The sequence below is a fragment of the Bison bison genome, unplaced genomic scaffold (genome assembly GCF_000754665.1).
Source record: "Bison bison bison isolate TAMUID 2011002044 unplaced genomic scaffold, Bison_UMD1.0 scf7180017864215, whole genome shotgun sequence".
NCBI lineage: Eukaryota > Metazoa > Chordata > Mammalia > Artiodactyla > Bovidae > Bison > Bison bison.
The window spans coordinates 10,848,465-10,868,864 of record NW_011494787.1 but is presented as its reverse complement, the minus strand read 5'-3'; the positions used below and the strand labels follow the sequence as shown (position 1 = coordinate 10,868,864).

The 20,400-nt window shown below is 36.7% G+C and overlaps 1 protein-coding gene across 3 annotated transcripts in view; it reads left to right on the top strand.

Moving 5' to 3' along the window:
• GSK3B (glycogen synthase kinase 3 beta) overlaps positions 1–20,400 on the top strand; it is a 215,995-nt gene that overhangs the window by 114,759 nt on the left and 80,836 nt on the right. For all 3 annotated transcript variants that reach the window (XM_010845385.1, XM_010845384.1, XM_010845383.1), the window contains exon 3: positions 2,252–2,335. In XM_010845385.1, coding sequence (XP_010843687.1) covers positions 2,252–2,335 — 84 coding nt within the window. The remainder of the gene's footprint in view (positions 1–2,251; positions 2,336–20,400) is intronic.

Below are 20,400 nucleotides of genomic sequence, written 5' to 3'. Positions count from 1 at the left end.
TCTTTCAGAATTTTCCACAGTTTATTGTGATCCACACAGTCAAAGGCTTTGGCATAGTCAATCAAGCAGAAATAGATGTTTTTCTGGAACTCTCTTGCTTTTTCGATGATCCAGCGGATGTTGGAAATTTGATCTCTGGTTCCTCTGCCTTTTCTAAAACCAGCTTGAACATCTGGTAGTTCACAGTTCACGTATTGCTGAAGCCTGGCTTGGAGAATTTTGAACATTACTTTACTAGCCTGTAAGATCAGTGCAATTGTAAAATGAGAAATTTTAAGCCTCCTTTCAAAAATAGTAGAATATGAACAGGAAGTAAGGGTAGGTAGATATTTGAGTCCATATACTTTCTTATATTCTTTTTGATAAAGGATCATATGCATAGTATATGTGTACCCGTTCAGTCACTTCAGTCATGTCTAATTATCTGTGACCCTTTAGACTGTAGCCCACCAGGCTCCTCCGTCCATGGGATTCTCCAGGCAAAAATACTCTAGTGGGTTGCTGTACCCTCCACCAGGGGATCTTCCCAACCCAGGGATGGAACCCACGTCTCCTGCATCTCCTGCATTGCAGGCAGATTCTTTACTGCTTAGCCACCAGGGAAGCCCTATATGCATAGTCTTAATACAAATTCCATTACATGGAAATTTTATTTAATAGTTCTATGTTATCTTGGTTAATTGGTCTGGAGAAATAGCTTATTTTAATATAGCCGTCGATGTTAAAAAGCAATCTTAATATCTGAGAGGAGTCTTATCTTACTTCAGTTCTCCCACAAAGCTAGCTACCTATAGGTGAATTGATAGAATATAGACATACTTCAAAAAACAGCTCAATTTGGAATAGAAAATGGACAGTTTTGAAATTTGTAAAATTTTCTGTCATCTGTAATAGTCAGAATGCAGAGTCTAATACTACGTATTATCCTTGTTAAAGCGAGTATCCTGTACTGTCTTGAGTTTCTCTGTTTATTGCTTCAGCTATAAACGTAACAAGTAATGGAATGAAAGATTGATGTTTTGTATCACTGTATACATAAGCCCAGGTCTCATATCGGTTTAAAGAGTCGGAAGGAGAGTCATCTTACGTTCCCTATTTCCTTTTAGAGAACATGCTAGAACCATCATGAAGTTTACTGAAAGTTTCTAGGGAAGAGGAAGGTTTGTTTATTTGTGCTATCATCTTCCAAGAGCTGGAGCCCACTCTGCTCTAAGACAGTTCTACTTATTAGGCCTTTTGTCCATAATACATCCCCAGCCCCTTTATTTTGGCCTTATTCTCTAAATATAATAGCATTTACCTTCCAAATTCCCAGGTATGTACTTTATGATTGTAGCTCTTCTAAATCATCATTTTAACAGAAATTTTATATTTCTGTCCATTTAGCAAGTATTTTGGTATTCTTTTTCTGTGTTATATATTTTGGACTTTATTAACTGGATTTCTGACAGTTAAGTATATTCTTAGAATTTAACTTATATATATATATATATATTAATGTATACTCCTCAGATTTATTACTGCAAAATTTATGTTCCAGTGTTGGGAAGTTGTCATATTGTTTAATGTTTTATTTTCTTGAAGCATAACTTTGAAACTCCCCAAAGGAAAAATTGTGTGATCTATAAATTTTCAGGACTGTACACCTTCTAGTATATCATATTTTAACTCTAGCAACTGAGCCCTTCTAATAGGGCTAACTCAGATTTTTCACTGCATTTTAGATAACAGGGCATGTGAGAGTTTTCTTTGTACCCATATTCATTTGTTTGGTGAGAAGTTGATTATTATTATAGTTGCAGAAAATTATAGTAATAATAGCTCATTTCAAATATCTCTTGCATACATAAACCATTCCTTCTCAAGCTATTTGTAGTGAGGTTACCAGTTTTAAAATTTTTCATTTCATTGAAGACTAGTATTTTTATACAATACTGTAAAAATGAATTATGAGAAAAGTGAAACTTAGGGAAATATAGGCTCTACTTTTAACTCTAAGATTCATGGTTGTAAAATTGTTCTTTCAAATTGCAATAAAGGATTCTGAACACTTATTTTCGATTTCTATATTTATCTTAACTGCAGAGCAATGGTCTGACTAGTGATACTTTTTAGTAACATATGAATGTTACCTTTTAGTAACATATTTGTGGCCTGCTCTTTGAAGTGCTTAATGTTGTTTCAGAAGCATCTTAGTCAATATGAATAGCAGGTAGCCTTTAAAAAATATTTTCATGTGTTTCCTTTTCAGAACCGAGAGCTCCAGATCATGAGAAAGCTAGATCACTGTAACATAGTCCGATTGCGTTATTTCTTCTACTCAAGTGGTGAAAAGGTAGGTTTTTAGAATGTGTTTACTGAATATTGTGATGGACTTGATATTCTTCTAGAAAAAGTTTGTATCCCGTCCTCCCATCAAAACAGCTTTGCTTATTGAATGGAAGAATTCCAAAATACATGTCCTAGTTTTTCTAACCTCACAATATGATTATTGAATATCTTTACAGGAAAATGTTAATGAAATGATGTCGTTGTTTAGTCACTAAGTCGTGTCCGACTCTTTTGTGACCCCATGGAGTGTAGCCCGTCAGCTCCTCTGTCCATAGGATTTCCTAGGCAAGAATACTGTAGTGGGTTGTTATTTCCTTCTCCAGGGGATCTTCCAGACCCAGGCATTGAGCCCATGTCTTCTGCATTGGCAGATGGATTCTTTACCACTGAGCCACAAGGGAAAACCCTAATGAAATGATAGAGGGGATTAATTTTTAAGAATTTTCTTCTTTAGTTCTAAAGTTCTATATTTCAAAAACTTTTGTGTTTCTTATGTGCTCCCAGAGCCCGTGATAGTTTACGTGTTTGTTGGAGGGAGGAAAATGATGTCAGGTTGTTGAAGTTGGAAGTATTGGAGGGGAACGGGAAGCAGGAAGACTTTGGACCAGAATGAGACTTAAACATTAGGAAGCAAGTTTAACCTATTCTAGGGATAGATTGCATTAAAAAGTTGGAAAAGATGTAATATTACAGAACTTCTTGTAAGTGATTACTATTTATTATCACATTTAATTCTGTAAAAGCAAAGGATAAAGAAAGATCTCCTGCTTTGAACTCCCCTTAGCCTCCTACCCTTGGATTTTCTCTTTAAAAGATACAGTGACTAATACCTTATACTCACTGGAGTTGGAAGCATAGAAAATCATTTTCCTCAGTTTTACCATGGTCTTTTTCTTTCTGTCTGTTCACTGTTCCTTCTTCCCAGAGTCAGTCTTTTCTTTACATGGTTTGGGTGAAGAGGGAGGACAGGTAATAAGCACTTAAACCCTTTGGCTAAATTAACATCACTGAATAAGTTCATTTAATATTTTGGACTTTTCCGTGTGTGTGTGTGTGCATGTGTGTTTGAGTCACTCAGTCATGTGAGACGCTATGGACCGTAGCCCATCAGGTTCCTTTGTTCATGGAACTCTCCAGGCAAGAATACTGGAGTGGGTAGCTATTCCCTTCTCCAGACGATCTTCCAGGAATCCAGCCCAGGTCTCCTACATTGCAGGCAGATTCTCTACCGTCTGAGCTACCAGGGAAGCCCACATCCCATGCATATACTTCCCAAATGCCTTAGATTCATAATACCTCTTGATTTCTAGCCCAGTTCTTTTTTACTTCACATATTTCCTAGTGTACCATTTAGTGATTTTCCATTGAATTTTATTTAGATTATTTCCTGAGAAATCTTTTTTTTTTTTCCATGATAAGGCCTGTAATATGGGAAAGTACTTGTGTATTAAGCCAGGATTGTGATGTACATACCTACAGATATATAATTGTTGCGTGTGTGTGTGTGTGTGTGTATGTGTGTGTCATAGCTAAGGTTTTAACAACCATAATTAGCAAATTGGCCCTTTAGTGACTCTTATTTCTTAGGTGTTTTCTCAATTTTTTTCTCCTAAGTTTAAATGATGCATTTGCTTGTCTTAGGGACTATAAGCCCTCATAAGTATTTGGGCTCTTTTATTTCCTAAGCCCGTTACTTGGTTCATGCTACCTTTTTTTTTTTAACCTACAAACTGCCTGTTATGTCTTTGATCTTATTGGACTTGACATGTCATTTCTTTTTCCTGCCCCTTTCCAAATAAAATTACGGAGCATCTATTATGTTCACATCACTATTATAATGGAATTTTGCATCCCTATGGGTTTTGTTATTAGATGCTAGACATTATAATACCCCACAGAGGAAAATAAATAAAGGTCAGGATTATTTGTTCCATGAACCACTGAATTGCTTGGGGATTCATTTGCGCAGGCCTCCCTACAAATCCCCTTGAACATCTTCTTTTGATTGCTTAATTGATATAGCTTTCCCTGAATAATCAACAAGGTCCTGTTGTATAGCTCAGGGAACTACATTCAATATCCTATTTATAAACCATAATTGAAAAGAAAAAATTAGATATATACATACATATATTGTTTTCCCTATATGCCAGGCACCGTTTTAGTGTATTACAAATACTAACTCATTTAATTCTCACAAAGATAAAGAGCAGAAAGGGAAGAACAGATCTTTTGAACAAACCTTTTGTGGTAACACCCAAAGGCTTACCTGTCTGGCAACCCCTCAAATTTATTTTCCCTTTTTAACTCTGGTGTCTGTTGGTCTCTCTCTCTCTCTCTCTGCTGGTTACTTCTGTGGATTTCAGCCTCTTTCTCTGGGTTTGTGTACCCATCGTTCACTGGGTTTCTACTCATCCTACTCTGAATATTTGATCATTTCTAAATTTTTGTGTGGATTTCCATCTGTCCTGAGCCTTTGTCTTTGTCTCTCTTGGAGTCTCTTCTCTCTGAGCCTCTACTACTTTGGCGGAAATTTTTAAAGAAGGAAAAATTTTCACTCACTATCCTGGCTTTTGACTTCAGTACTACATATATTATTCTGTATGTTCACGTTCTACATAGTTGTATGAATAATTCAGAATCTCAAAAGCTTTCCCTTGTTGCCTCATAATATTTTTAGTTATTGGTTATGTAATATTCCACTGAGTTTTTGTATTACATGATATTCTTAACTGCTCCCCTATTGTTATTTTTGAGAATATAGTTAAGCTACCCAAAGACCTTATCATAATTTTTGTCCATAAGCACTTTCTAGTTCTGGGTAAAGTTCAGGTAGGATGGTTGTTTTGTTTGACAGATCCATTGACCACAGTTTGACTGAATGGTTATAGAAATAGCCATCTTGGTGACTTTGTCTCTTTGTGCCACCCTGCCATTTTAAAAGCTGTCTTTGGGAGTTAAACATAATATACTTTTAGCCTATAGAGAGTAGCCAATGTAACTAGAAGGAGGAATTAAGTCAGGACAGGGACTAGAGATGTGACCAGATTAGTCTCAGTCATAGTCTTCTGGTTGGAAATATTGGTATTTAGTAATTGGAGCATCATGTAGTCAGTTATTATACTCCAAGTTTTACCCAATAGATTTTATTGACTCTGATTTAGTTCAAAATAAATAGTACTTTCTCCTTGATCAGAGAGAAACATTTTTTCAATGTTTTGAAACTCTGGGTTTATAATACTTTTGTGAATTCCAAGTATCTTAGAGAATAGTGTTTCTTAGTGTCAGTATTCGGCAGTAGAAACCTTTCCCTCCTAAATGAAATTTATGAAGAACCTCTGTTCTACGGGTAGAACAGATAAGAAGCAAAGTTGTTCCTGAGTGAAACTGGGGTATGAGAACAACTGCCTTTGCCTTCTCTGAGTTGCAGCTCACGTTTGTAGAAGCCTGGGACTCTGCAGGAATATGGAAACCATTTTTTGTTTTTACAAGAGACTTAGATTTTATTTAAATCAAGTAATAGTTTTCTTTAAGAAATATTTCTCTAAGTAACCTTACATATAAAATTGTTTTACCTGTGGTTCATCATAGTTTGATTATGGAGTAATAAAAGCTATCTTCCTTAAATTAAGACTCTCCCTCTTTTTGTATGAGAGACAGTTTATAAATAGCAAGGATGTCCAGTTGATATTATTCCTTATACCAACTTTGCTGTTGATAGTAACTGTGCAGAGGGCTGTGTTCCGAAAGGGAGATTTTTACAACTTCCTCTGGGATCAGGGAGAAGAATGGTGTGCTTGATTTTGCCTGTTTGTCACTAGCCCTGGCGAGAAAATGGTTGAGGTGAATCCATTATGAAAAGTAAAGAGCTCTGGTTTTGTATCCAGAAATACTTGGGTTTGATTCCTATTTCCATCACTTCATAGCAGTATGACAGGTAGTGTTACCTTTGAAATCCCTTTTCAACCCTTGTCATCTGTATAGTAGGGATTTTTTAAGGAAAAAAAGGTAATATAAGTGCTTATCATAGCACCTGGTATATAATTAACATATTACCTTGCAAATTACTAAGTAATAGCAAATATATATTGCACTTGCTGTGCGTCCAGACATTGCTCTAAGCCCTTTTACACATACTTTGTACCTCACTTCATCCTTACTGTAACCCAGTAAAGAATGGGTTACTAGAATGGGTTTTATAGAAGAAGAAATTTAGGCAGAGTTAAGTAAGCTGTACAACCTAAGACTCATACAGCTATGGAGTGGCAAAATTAGGAGTCAACTCCAAAGTCTGTCTCTAGAGTTTGTGTATTATTGGTATACAATTTAGCAGTGTATCTTAGTAATGATTGTTGAGCAAGGGGAGATTATATAGTGTCTACTTTGGAGAACTTTTAGAAGTAAATAGCCTTTTGCTGTATGATAATAATAGTGTATATGTGCTCATTCAGTCATGTCTGACTCTTTGGGATTCCATGGACTGTAGCCCACCAGGCTTCTTTGTCCATGGGATTTCCCAGGCAAGAATACTGGAGCGGGCTGCCATTTCCTTCTCCAAGGGATCATCCTGACCTCAGAATCAAACATGCATCTCCTGCATTGCAGGCGGATTCTTTACCAGTGTGTCACTGGGTAAGCCCAATAATAATAGTAGTAATAGTAAATAAATAGTAATAATAGCCCAAACTTAGATGGTGCTTACTATATGACAGGAATCGACCTAAACACTTTGACTTTTTTTTTTCTTTTATATATTTTTGGAAGAGCTTTTGAGAGGATTGTTCTTAATTCTTCTTTAAGTGTTTGTTAGAATTTACCATTGAAACCATCCGGCGCTGGCCTTTACTTTTGGAGTTCTTGACCACTAATTGAATCTCTTCTTGTTAAATAAGTTTTTTGAGATTTTGCATTTCATCTTGAGTCAGTTTAGTGATTGATGTGTTTCTAGTAATTTACCAGTTTCATCTACATTATCTAATTTGTTGGTATACAGTTTGTTCATCGTGTTCCGTTGTAGTGCTTATATCTGTAAGGTCGATAGTAATATCCTTACTTTCATTTCTGATTTAGTTTTTTGTGTCTTCTCTCTTTTTTCTTTATCAGTCTAGCTGAAACTTTGTCAATTTTGATGATCTTTCAAAGAACCAACTTTTGGTTTCCTTGAACCTGTTGTTTTTTTCTGTTTTCTCATTTTAGGTGTACGGTCAGTCGTGTCCAACTCTTTGCAGCCCGGTGGACTGTCGTCCTCCAGGCTCCTCTGTGCATGGGGTTCTCCAGGCAAGAATCCTGGAGCGGGTTACCATTTCCACACCTCTAGGGGATCTTCCCAACCCAGGGGTCAAACCTGTGTCTCTAGCATTGGCAGGCAGATTCTTTTACCACTGAGCTACCTATTTCTGGTTTAATCTTTATTATTTTCATTCTTCTGGTAGCTTTAGGTTTAGTTTCTCTTTTTTTTCTTGTTCTTTAGGGTATAAAGTTAGGTTATTGATTTAAGATCTTCTCTCTGTATATTCCCGAGTACTGCTTTGCTGCCTCCATTGAGTTTTTGTTTTTGTTTTCATTTATCTCTTAAGTGTTTTCTAATTTTTCTTGTTTAAACATGTGTTGCTGTATTTCCTCTTTGGCTTGTTTAGTTGTTAACAGTGTGCAAAAAGTTTGCTGTAATAGTTTGTTATAACAGTGTGCTATAATTTCCACACGTTTTGAATTTTTTGATTTGTTTTTATTTCATTGTGGCTAGAGAAGATGCTTTGTATAATTTTAGTCTTTTAAAACTTACTGAGATTTGTCTTATGGCCTAATATATGACCTATTCTGGATAATATCCCATGTGCACTTGAGAAGAATGTGTATTCTTCTGTTTTGGGATAGAGTACTCTCTCTGGATTTTTGCATCTTTATCCATATTCTTTAGCCATCTTTCTTTCTTTTCCTGGTTCATGATGACTTTGTCTGGTTTGGTATCAGGGTAATACTAGCCTCATAGAATAAGTTAGGAAGTGTTTTCCTCTTCTATTTTTTTGAAAAATTTCCTGAAGAATTGGTATTGTTTCTTTGAAGGTTTGGCAGATTTCTCCAGTGAAGCCATTTACAACAGATGACTTCTTGTGGTAAATTTAAAATTACTAATTCACTTACTCTACTTGTAATAAGTGTACTTAGATTTTTCTTTTCTTCTTTTGTCCATTTTGGTGATTTTTTCATTTCATCTAAATTGTCTTATTTATTGACATAAAGTTAATACTTTTCCCTTAAAATTATTTTTGTTTCTGTAAGGTCAGTTGTGATGTCTCTGTTTTCATTCCTAGTTTTGATAATTTGAGTCTTTTCTCTTTTTTGTTTCTTGGTCAGTCAGCTAAAGGCCTGTCAGTTTTGTTGATTTTTTTTTTTTTTTCAATGAACCAACTTTTGGTTTCATTAATTTTTTAAATTGCTTTTCTGTTCTCCAATGTATTTATTGCTGTTCTAATCATCATTATTTCCTTCCTATGGTTTTATTTTGCCCTTTTCTCCCCCCTAATTTTTCAAGTAGAAGTTAAGGTTATTGATTAGAGATCAATTTGATTAGAGACTGATTAGAGATCATTCCTCTTTTAAATGTCATATATTGGTCAAAGGCTATGTTTCAAGTCCCATTAGCCAGTTACATTTTTATCCTTTACCATTGTATGTGTGATAGGCTTGAATGCTATTGTCATAGTTCAGGAAGTTCATTATTTATTTGCCACATGTTGAACCAGGGACTGATAGATAGGAATTTCCCCTCTCATTGCTTCTGAGAGGCTATAGCCTTGGACACTCAAAATCTTTTTCCCTGCCAGGATGAATGTGATTTTACTTCCTGGGAGTTGCTGTTGGCTCAGAGTGGCTTATTGTTTACTCAAGTGTATGGTCAGAGGTTGTTTGTAAGCCACTTGTGGCAGTGGTACTTCTGCTGTATGTTGATGTATCTGTGTGCAACTCAGGGAATGCTTCAGGTTTGTCCCACATCCTGCTCAGCTGGCAGCTGTGCACATCCTTATCAACTTACAGAGATGACTGTAATTCCAAGTAGGCTCTTCCTGACTATATTTTCCCTTGGTTCTTTCTATTAAACTTACGGTGCCTTGCCTTGTTTGTGTTATGAGCCTACCAACCTCCTCTTAATTGCTGTCTACAAAGATCTCCTTTTATACAGTTCATGAGGTTCTCACGGCAAATATGCTGGGATAGTTTGCCATTCCTTCCTCCAGTGGATCACATTTTGTCAGAACTCTCTGTTACAACCTATCCATATTGAGTGGCCCTACATGGCATGGCTCATAGCTTCGTTGAGTTACGCAAGCCCCTTTGCCTCGACAAGGCAGTGATCCAAGAAGGGGAAAGATTGAGGACAGAGGAAAAGAGGGCATCAGAGAATGAGATTGCTGGATGGCATCACCATGGATAGATGAAATGGACATCAACTTGGGCAAATTTCAGGAGATGATGAGGGACAGGGAGGCCTGGTGTGCTGCAGTCCATGGGGTCACAAAGAGTCAGACAATGACTGGGTAACTGAACAACAGCAAAGATCTCCATTGGTTTTAGGCAGCAGTTATAGGCTAGAGTTCTTCTTTCTGTATTGCAAATAGTTAACATCTTGCAATAGAGCACATAGCCTGGCTTTCTCCCTGGACAGAACTCCTGCACTCCCACCCTAGAACTGGATGAGGACTCACTTTTCCCAGAGTTACACCCCCACTGTATGAGAAGGCACCAAAAGAGGGGCAATAGCAATGGCACCCCCTAGTCTTCACAAGTTGGCCCTCCCAGCATGGGAGCTGTTCCTGTGAGCAAATTGAGGATGAGACTGTCAAGGGTTCAGCCTACTATGCCTGGAGTAGCGCTTCTCTGACTTACTTGTGGGGACTGAGTGGGGGAAGGGAGAGACAGTTCTCTTGGCTGGGATAAATGTTTTGAAACTTGGGGAGCAACTTGTCCCTCCTGGGGTGAAACCATAGTCCTTGACTAGGAGCTCAGAGGAGAGGGTGCTGTCTGGAGTGGAGTGCTGGATTGTTGTTGTTCAGTCGCTCAGTCATGTTCAACTCTTTCGCAGAGAGAGTCCTGAATAGAGCTTCCCATACATGGAGATAGGATGACAGGGTAAAGGTACAGGTCTTTACTAAAATGCCATAGATTCTTGCAGTTTTACCAAGATTTGTTTCTTCCTTGCTGTGTGCCCTTAGAACAATTTCCATATATTTCACACAGTTGTTGGCTAAGCATTTTATCATTTTGCTTTGCTGAGGAGATCATCTGAACTCCTTGCACTGCTGTTCCAGAAGTCTTGCTCCCCCTCTTATTATTTTCCACACTTTGTAGACTACTTAGTGAAATTGTTATTCTAGGTAGAAAAGATTAATAAAATAGAGGCCTCCAACTATAGTGGGTGCATACTGTAGTGTAGAGGGATAAATTTAAAAAGTAATGACTGAGCATATGCTAATCATCTTATGTCTTTTTACCTCATTAACTTTAAGTTTAAGCAAACACTAAAAGTTAGCACCATTTTACTAATACTTTATTAAACATATACCAAAATAATATTTAAAAATATTATATAAATACACTTTATATATAATTTAATCAGATTCCTAGAGATATTCATTTGGTTAATTGGAATTACAGAATGTCTTAAATCATAAATACGCAATTTTTCTTAAAATTTTATGATTTATAAAATGCTTTTAAAATGCATTTTTCTCATTTAAACATCATGCAGTGCTGCTGCTGCTGCTGCTGCTAAGTCACTTCAGTCATGTCCGACTCTGTGCGACCCCAGAGATGGCAGCCCACCAGGCTCCCCCGTCCCTGAGATTCTCAGGCAAGAACACTGGAGTGGGTTGCTATTTCCTTCTCCAGTGCATGAAAGTGAAAAGTGAAAGTGAAGTCACTCAGTTGTGTCCGACTCTTAGTGACCCCATGGGCTGCAGCCTACCAGGCTCCTCCATCCATGGGATTTTCCAGGGAAGAGTACTGGAGTGGGGTGCCATCGCCTTCTGCATCATGCAGTACTCCTAGGTAGCTAATATTCTGTTTTGTTAGTTTTATCATTGGAAAAATGGAAGTCTTGTGTGATTAAAGAATTTGCCCAGTGTTGTATAGTTAGTAATCATAGGAGCCATTTTCAAACATAGATTCTTCAGCTGCAAAGTGTGTTTTCTTTCCAACCACTTATTCTCTTCAAATTGCAAAACTTACTTCAATTTACCTGCATTGTATAGTGTTTTAGTTACAAAGTGTAAAATCCGTCTACTTGAATTTAAAGGACAGGAGAGAAATATACTGCAAAATGATACATGGAATGACACTTATTTGTATTAGGAGTAGAAATAGTATGGAGGAAAGTAATAAATTATACAGAGGGGTCAGCAAATGAATTACATAGGAGAGGTGATGGTTATTCAGGGTTTGAAGCCCAGATAAGAGCTATTTTGATATATAGTGCAGAATAGGTATGTGTCAAGTTAGAAGTACAGGATATTTGAAAAGTTTGTTGGAGTTAAACAGCATAGTCTGTGTAGAGGAGATACAGGTATTTCAAGATTTCAGATATGTAAAGTAGAGCGTTATGGGGCTAGTAGTGGGATGTGAAGCTGGGAAAGTAAAAGTAGTTTCATAATTGTTTGTCAGCTTTCCTATAAGAAAAGGATTTTTTGTTGTGTTGCTGTTTTAAATTAAATGAAATCCTGTTACAGAAATAACATACATGCAGAAATGTTATACAAAGTTGTAGCTAAGTATATATGTAGTCAAGTTTACAAAATTAATGCCTCTGGCTTTTTTTTTCCTCACCTTTTTTTTTTACTGTGTGAAAATGGCTGATAACAAGGAATTTTATTCACTGAAATAAAGAGGTTGCCTAAATAGGGCCAGTTTTGTATCTTTCTTTAAATTTCATGGTGATTTCCATTATAGTATAATAGAAATAGATAATCTGATGAAAATTTTACTGAAGAAATGCTGACGTTTTTGTTGGAGTGTGACCTAAAGAATAAATATATAGGTAATGTAAAACTCCCTGAAGTGGATGAATTATCTAGATCTCCTCATGAGTTATAAATGTTATTTACAGCAGTAAGATGCTGACTATCAGCTGCTTGAAAATGTGAATCTACAAGTTTCTTTTTATTATTAATTATCACCTTGTTTTTATGTTATCATAATATTTTAGTGAAACTAAAATATTTCTACATTCATGGTGTAAAAAAAAAAAAATGAAATAACAGATGGGTAGTAGACAAAAATAAGGTCTTGACCCTACTCCTTAAATCTCCAAGTCTTTCCACATAGGTAAATTTCCTATGTGCATATATGAGCACATATATCATATACAGGAGAAGGACACAGCACCCCACTCCAATATTCTTGCCTAGAGAATCCCGTGGACAGAGGAGCCTGGTGGGCTGCTGTCCATGGGGTCACACAGAGTCGGACATGACTGAATCGACTTACATGCATGCATTGGAGAAGGAAATGGCAACCCACTCCAGTATTCTTGCCTGGAGAATCCCAGGGATGGAGGATCCTGGTGGGCTGCCGTCTGTGGGGTTGCACAGAGTTGCACGCGACTTAGCACCAGCAGCAGCATATCATATGTTACCATAACAACATAATAATATGGCCTTTTATGTCTATGTGCCTAGACCCTGTACCCAATTTCCTTTATTGTTAACATCTAATATCAGTATGGTACATTTATTACAATTAATGAGCCATTACTGATACATAATTATTAACTAACATCCAAAGTTTATTCAAGTTTCCTTAGTTTTTACCTAATGTCTTTTTTCTCTTCCATAATCCCGTTGAAACTACCTTAGTGCATTTAGTTACTGTGTCTCTTAGGTTCCTCTTGGCCATGGCAGTTTCTCAGACTTCCCTTGTTTTTGATGACATTGGCAGTTTTGAGTACTGGTAGGTAGATATTTTGTAGACTGCCTCACTATTGGAATTTTTCTTATAAGAAACTAGAGTTATAGGTTATTTGGAAAAAGACCACAGAGTGCCATTTTCAACACATCACGTCGAGGGTATGTGCTGTCAACACGATTTGCTATTAATCTTCATCACCTGGCTGACCTTGTATTTTTCCGTTTTCTTTACTGTAAACTTACTCTCCCCCCTCTTCCATGCTGTATCCTTTGAAAGGAAGTCACTATCCACAGCCCACACCTAAGAAGAGGGGAATTATTTTCCTTAAGGGTAAAGTCGCTGTGTAAATTATTTGGATTTCTTTTGGATGCTGATTGTTTCTTTATTAAGCTGTTTTTTATTTATATCAGTGTGGACTCATGCATATTTACTTTATACATTGGGTTATAATGTAATAGTACTTTTTTGTAGTATTAGGAAAATCAAAAAAATCGTAGAAAGATGCTCAATCTCATTCATAATTTTAAACATTCTATTTTTATTATTATTATTAATCAAATGTTCCTGCTTTGGTCATTGGGAGCTCTTTGCAGTTAGCCGTCTGTTCTCCTTTGTCATAATTCAATTACTGTGGGCTTCAGTTTTGTTTTGGTTTTGGATTTTGAACATGTCTTTACTTTCTGGCATATAGATTATTTTAAATTTCTTTTCACAAATCTTAAGTCATCTTTGTGTGTGTGCATGCACATACAGACAGGCACAGACACAGAATTGTTTTCATAGACTTCATTCCTAGATATGGCATTGCTGAGTCAAATTGGATGTGTCTGTTCATCTTCACTTTGGGATGAATATTTTAACCCACTGACTTCCCAAAAGATTGCAAGAATTGTACCAGAAGTGTATAATGGTACATTTTGAATAGACAACTTTCCAATACTTAGTTTTCTCAGGTTTAATTTTCTTTTCCAATTTGATATGTAAGAAATGGTAGCTCATTGTTATCTTATGGCCTTTTTTTAATTATGAATTTTAATTATGAATGAGATTGAGCATCTTTCTACATTTTTGTTTGCCATTTGTACGGCCATATATTTGTGCCCCTTTCCACTTTCTTCTATTAGAATGTTAGTCTTTTCTTATTGATGTACAGGAGCTATTTGTATTTTAAACAAAAACAAGTAAACTCTTTATCATGTGTAAACAGTTTTTTCCCCAAATTGTCATATTTTTATTTGGTTCTGTTTTTTTTTAAGCTTTACATTTTTATGTAGTCAGATTGGCATTGTTTTCCTTAATAGCGTATAAATGTTTTGTCCTCCAGTATTTGCAAACACATGTATTTTTTTTCTTCTGGTACAGTTTTTTTCAAGATTTTGTCTAATTTTAGTATTTCTTTTCTTTGAAGGTGTGAGGATAAAGGTGAAGCTTGCCTTAATCATTGTTGTATGCTAGGTGCTCATCACCTTCCCCACCCTCTCCCCCAGTCTCCCAAGCAAAAGAATATTTCTCTTTTTTCTAGTCCATACCGTTTCCTGTTAGTATTATTTCCATCTTTAGCCAGCCTGGCACATTCATCAGAGAAAAGGCATCTACTTTGAAGATTTTTCTGCAGTGCAGGTATCCTAAACTCAATTCCGAGGAGAACCCTGGGTTACCATGAGAGTTTGTTGGATGTCTTTACTGGGTTCTCTTACATGCTGCTTTGCATCCCATCAAATTTTTAGAATGATAATGCAGTTCTACTTACAACTGCATCTTCAAGCAACTTTGTTTGCTCAAGTTGAAAACTTGGGGTAAGAGCATCATAGTAAGTTGTATCTGTTTTCCAGTGGATGAAATTATCCTAGTTTTTGCTGAGTTTTTGTTAAGTGTAATCAAAATTTTGTCATATAAATGTCTTAAGAAGGCAATGGCACCCCACTCCAGTACTCTTGCCTAGAAAATCCCATGGGCGGAGGAGCCTGGTAGGCTGTCGTCCATGGGGTCGCTAAGAGTCGGACACGACTGAGCGACTTCACTTTCACTTTTATACCTTGGAGAAGGAGATGGCAACCCACTCCAGTGTTCTTGCCTGGTGAATCCCAGGGATGACGGAGCCTGGTGGGCTGCTGTCTATGGGGTCGTGCAGAGTCGGACACGACTGAAGCGACTTAGCAGCAGTTTTACAGTGGAGCTCATAGAGGAGGAGCTATCAGCAGTTTATTGTTGTTCAGTCACTCAGTCATGTCCGATTCTTTGCAACTCAAGCAGAGAGTCAGGTATGACTCTTGACTGGACATGACATGGACTGCAGCACGCCAAGCTTCCCTGTCCTTTGCTGTCAAGGGACAGTTACACTATACCTACAAAATGGACAGACCTCCACTAAGGTTCTAAAGAAAACTGACAAGCTTTTGATTAATTAATAGAGTGAGTAAATAGAATTTATTTGAGCAAAAAGATAGACATATTAATCTGCAAAGTACTACTCCAAATATAATTTGAATCTCCGTATTTCTTATAGTGTAATAAATGAGAACAGTTGACCTGTTTTTAGTAACCTTCCTTTGTGGTATTTTGTTAATATTATGAATAAAATATAGTGCCTAAAAATGAATATCATTCGTACATCAAATAAAGCCTGAATTATGCAAAGTAGAGTGGAATTATCTTTGTTGATCTGAACACAGTACTTCTTTTGTATCACCTTAATATTACATCAAATTTTTTCATTAGCTACATCTCAATGTTGATTCCTTTTGAGCTCTATTTGGTTACACCTATCATTTATTTTCCAGATGAATTACTATCAAGTCTTAGGTGTCTTTTTATGTAATGAATTGATACTTTGATTTTAATCATAGGGTTTTATATTTATCTTTCTTAAATTTTTTATTGTTGATTTGGCTTAGCATTCTAGACTACTAGCATCCTTTAAATTCTAACTGGTCTTCCATTTTAAGGCATTTTCCCTAGGTTTGTGGCAATATTAGGTGGTTTGTTAAAGTCAGGAAATTGTAAATTGACTGGCAGATCCATCCCCTGATGTGTTTTATTTGACAGGCACTTTTTTTTTTAAAGTAACATGCTTTTAATTATATCTTAATCTAATCTATTTTACCAGCTACCACCTCTTACTGTGTTATACATTTTGGCTTCACACATCTGCATTTGTTGTTTAGGCTTTTGCAGCCCTTAATAAAGGAAAACATGTACAAAAATAGACTTACATTAATCTGCAAACTGCTGCTCCAAATATAATTTGAACCTCCATATTAGTCATAGTGTAATAAATATAGCCCTACAACTAGAAATCTTCCTTGAACTTGGCATTCATTTTTTAGTCTGTTTGTTCTTCACTTTTGGTATGATTATTTAGCACATGAGTTAAATTACCATACATATTTCCAGGTCATTCATAAATATATATTGTGATTAGCTTTGTCAAAAGATTTTTTTAAAATCAAGAAACCTGTAATCATATAATAGTTTAAAAAGAATAATTTTGATATCTGTATTAATGACCTTTTATAAGAAATGGGGTCCTCAGACATAGCATTCATTTTACTTATTCTCCCTAACACCTAATCACTTATTTTAGATGTACAGAAAAAAATGTGGTATTATTTCTTTTTAAAATTGATAATAGTTAAAACTAAATCTTTATTCTGTGCCAGGTAATATGCTTCAAGAGTTGTATATGGATCATCTCTTAAAATTTCATGACAGCCTTTTAAAGTATGTATCATTAGCAGTACTGTTCTCTAGTGGACTGTGGCTTCAGGCAGTAAAGTAACCTGCTGTGGTCACATGACTTGTAGCAGAGTTGGGACTTCTGTTAGTTTGTGTGACTCATGCTAACCTTGCCTCTTAATTACTACAGAGTATACCTTCTCTGCGTTTTTTATTTCCTCTTCTTGTCATGTTCTAGAACCTTGTTTCATCAGTTATCCCTTTCCTTTCTTAAAACTTTATTCTATTTTTATCCACCCAGCTTACAAATAAATTTGGCTCTCTTAGCCATTAAAAAGTACAAACAAAAAGCTCATGAAGATTTTTTATTTGACTTCTGTTTCCCCTCAGGTTACCAGTTCTCTCCTTACTTTCACCATTAGGGATTTTATAAGAACAAACTAGATTGACTGCCTCCTGTTTCTCACCTATCATCTGCTCACTCTTGAGCTCAGTACAGGTTGGTTGCTGCTGGCACCGTGGACTGAAGCTGCTCTTTCCAGCACCATCACTGAACCATTTTATCTCAGATTCAGAAGCCTTTTCAGTTGCATCCTTCCTGCTGTTGAAACACTTTGCTGTTCCCCATCTCAGGATTATTAAAACTCAGCTTTGGGTCTTTCTGTGCTAGTCTTTCCTTGCTCTTTTATGTCTCTTAGTGCTTGTTGCTGAATTGTCCCCCGGAGGTCTCCTGCTTCTTAAGTTTCAAGGATCTTATACTCCTTTCCTCGCTCTTAAGTGAGTGGTTCTGTTCTTACAGTTTCATCTATTGCCTGAGTCTCTAACTGTGCTCTACTCTTGTTTTCTGAATTTGACTTGACCAACCATCTAGGTATTTCCAGTCACCTACAAAAAATAGCTACCTAAAATGTTCTCATGTTCATTAAGTAAAAGCTCAACTTTTTCCCCCCTCACACCTTTTTGCTCTTTCTATGTTCCTTGTCTCATTACCTACCTAATAGCCCAAGTTTAGAGACGCTAAATTAATCCAAACCTCTTTGTTTCTCAGGTTCTCTATTACTGTCTGGTGTAACTAGCCGGTATACAGTATACCTGCCCCATGCCTCATTTTTAAAAAATCCTTATTGCCTATGTCCTGGTCCAGGTCTTGGATTCTTATAGGAGATTTCCAGCTGCTTATGCTACTTTGATTCTCATTTTCCCAATTTCCCTCTTCTCCATATCCATTTTTCATAGTGTTGTTTAGTTAAAACTTGGCAGACCATCATCCTAATTTTTAGGTAATATCCATTCCCTCTGATCTTCATTTATTCAGCAAGTATTTTTTGAATACCTGCTGTGTGCTGGACACTATTCTAGGTGAAAATAGAGCAGAGGACAAAACAAAACAAAAAATGCTTTCCTTCATGGAGCTTAGTCCTCATGGGGCAGAAGCCAACAATAAAAAGTAAACTCTGTGGTTAGAAAGTGATAAGTATCCCTGGAAAAATGATGAAGGCTGATGGGAACTAGGGGTAGAGGAATGGGTTACAATTTGGAATGGGAGAACTAGGGAAAGCCACTCTAAAACTCACACTAGAGCAAAGATTTGAAGGAGTTGAATAGAGTGAGCTCTGTGTATATCTGGGAAATAATATTCCAGACTGAAAGATTGATCAGTTCAGAGGCCCTGAATGCCAGAGCCTGCCAAATGTGTTCAACAAACAGCAGGAAGCTCTTGTCTCCAGAGAGGAGTGAGCCAGAGGGAAGTAAGGAAGTGTATGTGTAGGACCTTGTAGACCATTTATCTGTAAGAATAAATCTTAATGAAGTGGAGTAGAAGAGATACAGTCTACTTTATATTTTATTGATGTTGGATTGTAAAGGGCTGGAGTTGGAAGCAGGGAGACTGTTTAGGAGGATATTGCAGTAATCCAGGTGAGAGTTCAGAGTAGTTCAGACCAGGGTTGTAGCAGTGAAGATGGTAAGTAGTGGTTGGATCCTGGATAAATTTTACAGATAGAACTATTAGATTCTTTTGATATGGGAATGTATGTATATGTTTGGGAGAAAGTAGAGAGTGGAGAAGAAATGATGATTCTAAGGTTTTTACCCTGAACAGTGTCAAGTACATATTGGATATACTAACCCGGAGAGTATATCCTTAAAGGCAGAGGTCCGGGATACATATGAATTCGGAAGTCATCAGTGTTTAGTAATACTGAGCTGTTAGACTGGATGAATGGGCTTACACAAAGAACAGAGATCTGAGGACTGAGCTTTAGAATCCTCTGTTCATTAAGAGATAAAGCATAGAAAAAATAAAGAGCCAGAGAGCTGTCCTTAAGATAGGATGAAAGCCAAAAGAGCATAGTGTTCTAAAATCCAACTGATTCAAATATTTCAAAGAAGGGAACATGATCGATTATTTCAGATCATTGCTAAGTCAAGTATAAGAGAGGGGAAAGATGTCTGAAAATTGGCATTGAATACAGCAACAAGGAGATTATTGACTTTGATGAATAATTCTGAGGGAATAGTGGTGGTGAAATTTTATTGGCGTAAGTTTTAGAGAGAAGGAGAAGAACCAGGTATTGGAGAAAGTCAATTTAGACCCCTTTTCTGAAGAATTTTGCTGTTAAAGATGCCAGAAAATAGAATGGTGGAGATCAGTGTGATTAGAGAGAGAGTTTTTTTTTTTTTTAATTGATAGGAGAAATAATAGCATGTAATGCTCTCAGAAAAAGAGAATAATCGACAGAAAAAAAGTTACTAGAGCCATGACTATGAATAGGAAGAGCAGAGTAGTTTGTTTACATGCAGCAGAGTTTGGCTTAGAAAGGGGCTTGGTCAGCGTATCTCTAGGTAGAGTAGTGAAGGAAAAGTATATAGGGACAGAAGCTGGAAAATGGGTACATGTATCATGTAGTGGTGCAAGCAAGGTCATAAACTGAGGGTAAGGATGAAAAAAGAGTTATAAAAACAGGGAGCAGGGCTTTGCTGTTGTTTACCAAGTCCCTCGTTAGAAAGTGAGGGTAATGCTGGACCATGGATTTTAAGCTAAGTGTGGAGGAAGGAGAGGAGATGATGAAAGACTGGGGAAAATGTAAAGGTAGTAGTAGTGTCAATGGCATGCTATCTTAATGAACTGTTTTCCTGACATCTGCTGTGTTCTTTGATGCCCATATCTTGAATGTAGTTTTCTGTCTTGATGACACCACCATTATGGCAGAAAGTGAAGAACTAAAGAGCCTCTTAATGAAAGTGAAAGAGGAGAGCAAAAAAGTTGGCTTAAAGCTCAACATTCAGAAAACTAAGATCATGGCATCCGGTCCCATCACTTCATGGCAAATAGATGGGGAAACAGTGGCTGACTTTATTTTTCTGGGCTCCAAAATCACTGCAGATGGTGATTGCAGCCATGAAATTAAAAGACGCTTACTCCTTAGAAGGAAAGTTATGACCAACCTAGATAGCATATTCAAAAGCAGAGACATTACTTTGCCATCAAAGGTG